Raw genomic sequence first — 2,684 nt, 5'->3', positions numbered from 1 at the left:
GCAGCCTGGCATTGATAAAAGGTGGAATAAAGTGGATCCTAAGAGTGGCTAGGAGCCCCCGTGAATCGAATATAACAGCCCCTCCAGCAACGACAACATCACAAAAGGTAAGTGATGCCTGTGGGTCATGCATCACGTTCATCCTAGTTGGAAAGATCCCTCCAGTGTCCTCTTCTCTAGCTCAGCTATCTGCTACATCAACAGTCCTACCTCTGCCCCTCTCCGCAGATGGAGCCCGCCACAGCCTGTTCACACATGGCTATGATAACACTAGCGCTACCCCCAACAGCAATACCAAGTGGTCGGGTAGTTGTTCCAATGGTGTGCACTCGTAACAGTTGCTCGGACAACTCCAGTATACTGGTATGTTGAACAGCCATCCGTCCCTCTACCATCTGCTACCGATGTCCTACCCTTCTCATCAGAGGCCACGTAGAACGTATCACTCACTAGCTGACTCGACTACACTGAGAGCTTGACGCAAACATGATTGTAGCCCGTAGGTTATCATCATTATCTTGGTCTTAGCATGAATCTCTTTACGTACACGACAATCATCAATCTGGACGTCTTTTCCTAAATGGACACTACCGCAGATGAGCAGATAGCTCATTGGTTGCCACGCCTCCCTGGGAGCACACCCTCACCACACTAGTAGTGTGACACTACCCATCCCCGCATGATTGCCCAACAACATGTCAATGCTGATACGTACCCCAACGTATACACGAAACCTACACAGTTAGTGATGGGATCCGCACTGCGGCCCCTCTACTCGAGTACACCTGAGAGCGGCGCTAGCATCATCTACTATGGTGAAGATTGTTGATTACTCACGGGGCCTGGGTCGATAGTAGGACTGCTGGTAGCGCTGATTATTCTCTCGAATCACTCATAGAGCCTACCCCCCACAAGTAATATTCATCCCACGTCCTTGGACCGGTGTCGTTCGTCCTTATGAAGGATGATGCTCAGCTCCTCTTGGCTCTCTTGAATATCGATTTGTACCGAACCACTTGCTCGAGGCTCCCAGTATAATCATAGAAAGTGATCCGATTAGCAAGGAAAGCACCAAGTATAGGTTAGTAATACCAGTAATAAGATATCCCCTGATGAAATCAATCCCTGATCCACATGGTATTCCACTCCGATAAGCAACATCCATAGCGGTTGGGAGTGTATCAGTTCTCGATCCTTCAGTAATCCATCACTATTCGGAATATCCCACCATTGAGAAAGATAGCTTCTCACTTTGTGGTCGACTGTACATCCCAGCTGGAACTTAGGTACATTAGGAACAAGGCGGCACCCAGAGGAACATTCAGTTCACCACAGATTCACTAGTTAGGGGAAGTATCAAATCGACAACATGCCATCTGATCTTCACTGAACACAAACGTAGGAGCGATAGAGAGTAATAGTCCACAAAATGTATGACACTAGAAACAAGGAAGTAGGCAGGGGCGTAGTCTACGTTTGGACGGTGAGTATTCCTCGATGATATATGCTTCAGTCAATGGGTCCAGGAATAGATCCCGCGGATATTTGGCAAGCCATCTTGTACCGCATATCCGGGATAAGGTCTTGGGATACCTCTGTTATAGACCTAGACAGGATAATACCACATGTAAACAATGACTCTGATGTGCACGTCAATGCTTGGGTGCAGGAAGGAGAGGACTGAGCGGCATACCCCCAGGTACCTTCCTCCTGAGACAGCCTCGGCAAACATGCACATGAATACTCCACAATCATTCGAATTATTCTGACGAGGTACCTGAACAGGCTATGGAGAAGACGAGTAAACCGGGGTACTACAGTGCAAGTAGGTGTGATAACCGCATCACGTCGTTGCCATTCACTAGGCTTCCGTAATGGGGCATTAGAACCCTTATCCTTATGCTCATCCTCGATATAACGAGATATGTAACTACGTTATATGAGTACCGACATTATAGGGGTTCCATGTGTACTCGTAAAACTTCGGATGAGATGCTCCAAGTGAGTCATAGTAGCTCAGTGTACAATCCTTCAAGTCTACCACACCAAGGGCCCAGTGCTAAAGAGAAGGAGGAAGATTCGAGCAAGCTCTCATCGACCAAGTTGTCAGGCGATGAACTGTAATTACTGTTTTCCCAACATGGATTGGCACTATCATCATATCGAATGAGAAGATATCAGCATGCCGCCGCTTGGACCACCTAAGACAGGGATCACGATGGACTCTCTCCTGCTGCTGGTGTATTATACCTCGCAACTGATTTGTAGGAGTATGCGCCTGTGGCGTTGGAGCTGAGCTTTTGCCAGAAGAACGAGTTCCAAAGGAATGCTCGTGGGAGCTTCCCTTTATGACGATCACTCCGATCCTATGATATAAAACCTTTTCGTGTACTCTATATGTACTAATTTATCATCATTACCTGTAGCATCATGAAGTAATAGTTGACCACCTCATCATTGAGCCATCGTCCCTGCTGTAGACACGACAGTGCATGTGCTGTTATGTCGATATTATACTGTTTGGGGGCCAGTAACTCTGACCTGTACAAGTGCATTCCATCAGCTAACACCCATAGCAGTGTGTATCACAAACGAACGGCGACATACTGTTATTACAAAGCTATCGATGATCATGAGCCATACTACTACTACTACTACTACTACTACTACTACTACTACTACCC

General features: G+C 47.0%; 1 protein-coding gene across 1 annotated transcript in view; it reads right to left on the bottom strand.

Annotated features, from left to right (window-relative positions):
- Positions 1-1,509: 1,509 nt before the first annotated feature.
- Pmar_PMAR026589 (Sentrin-specific protease, putative) overlaps positions 1,510-2,684 on the bottom strand; it is a gene marked incomplete at its 3' end in the record, with an annotated part of 2,278 nt that continues 1,103 nt past the window's right edge. The window contains exons 4-10 of the mRNA XM_002773293.1: positions 2,421-2,563; positions 2,251-2,366; positions 2,129-2,201; positions 1,974-2,059; positions 1,819-1,930; positions 1,704-1,777; positions 1,510-1,606 (exon numbers count right to left, since the gene is read on the bottom strand). Coding sequence (XP_002773339.1) covers positions 1,510-1,606; positions 1,704-1,777; positions 1,819-1,930; positions 1,974-2,059; positions 2,129-2,201; positions 2,251-2,366; positions 2,421-2,563 — 701 coding nt within the window. The remainder of the gene's footprint in view (positions 1,607-1,703; positions 1,778-1,818; positions 1,931-1,973; positions 2,060-2,128; positions 2,202-2,250; positions 2,367-2,420; positions 2,564-2,684) is intronic.

This window comes from Perkinsus marinus (assembly GCF_000006405.1).
Source record: "Perkinsus marinus ATCC 50983 genomic scaffold scf_1104296959216, whole genome shotgun sequence".
Classification (NCBI taxonomy): Eukaryota; Perkinsozoa; order Perkinsida; family Perkinsidae; genus Perkinsus; species Perkinsus marinus.
Note: the sequence above shows the minus strand (reverse complement) of the source record. Positions and strands in the feature narration are given on the sequence as shown.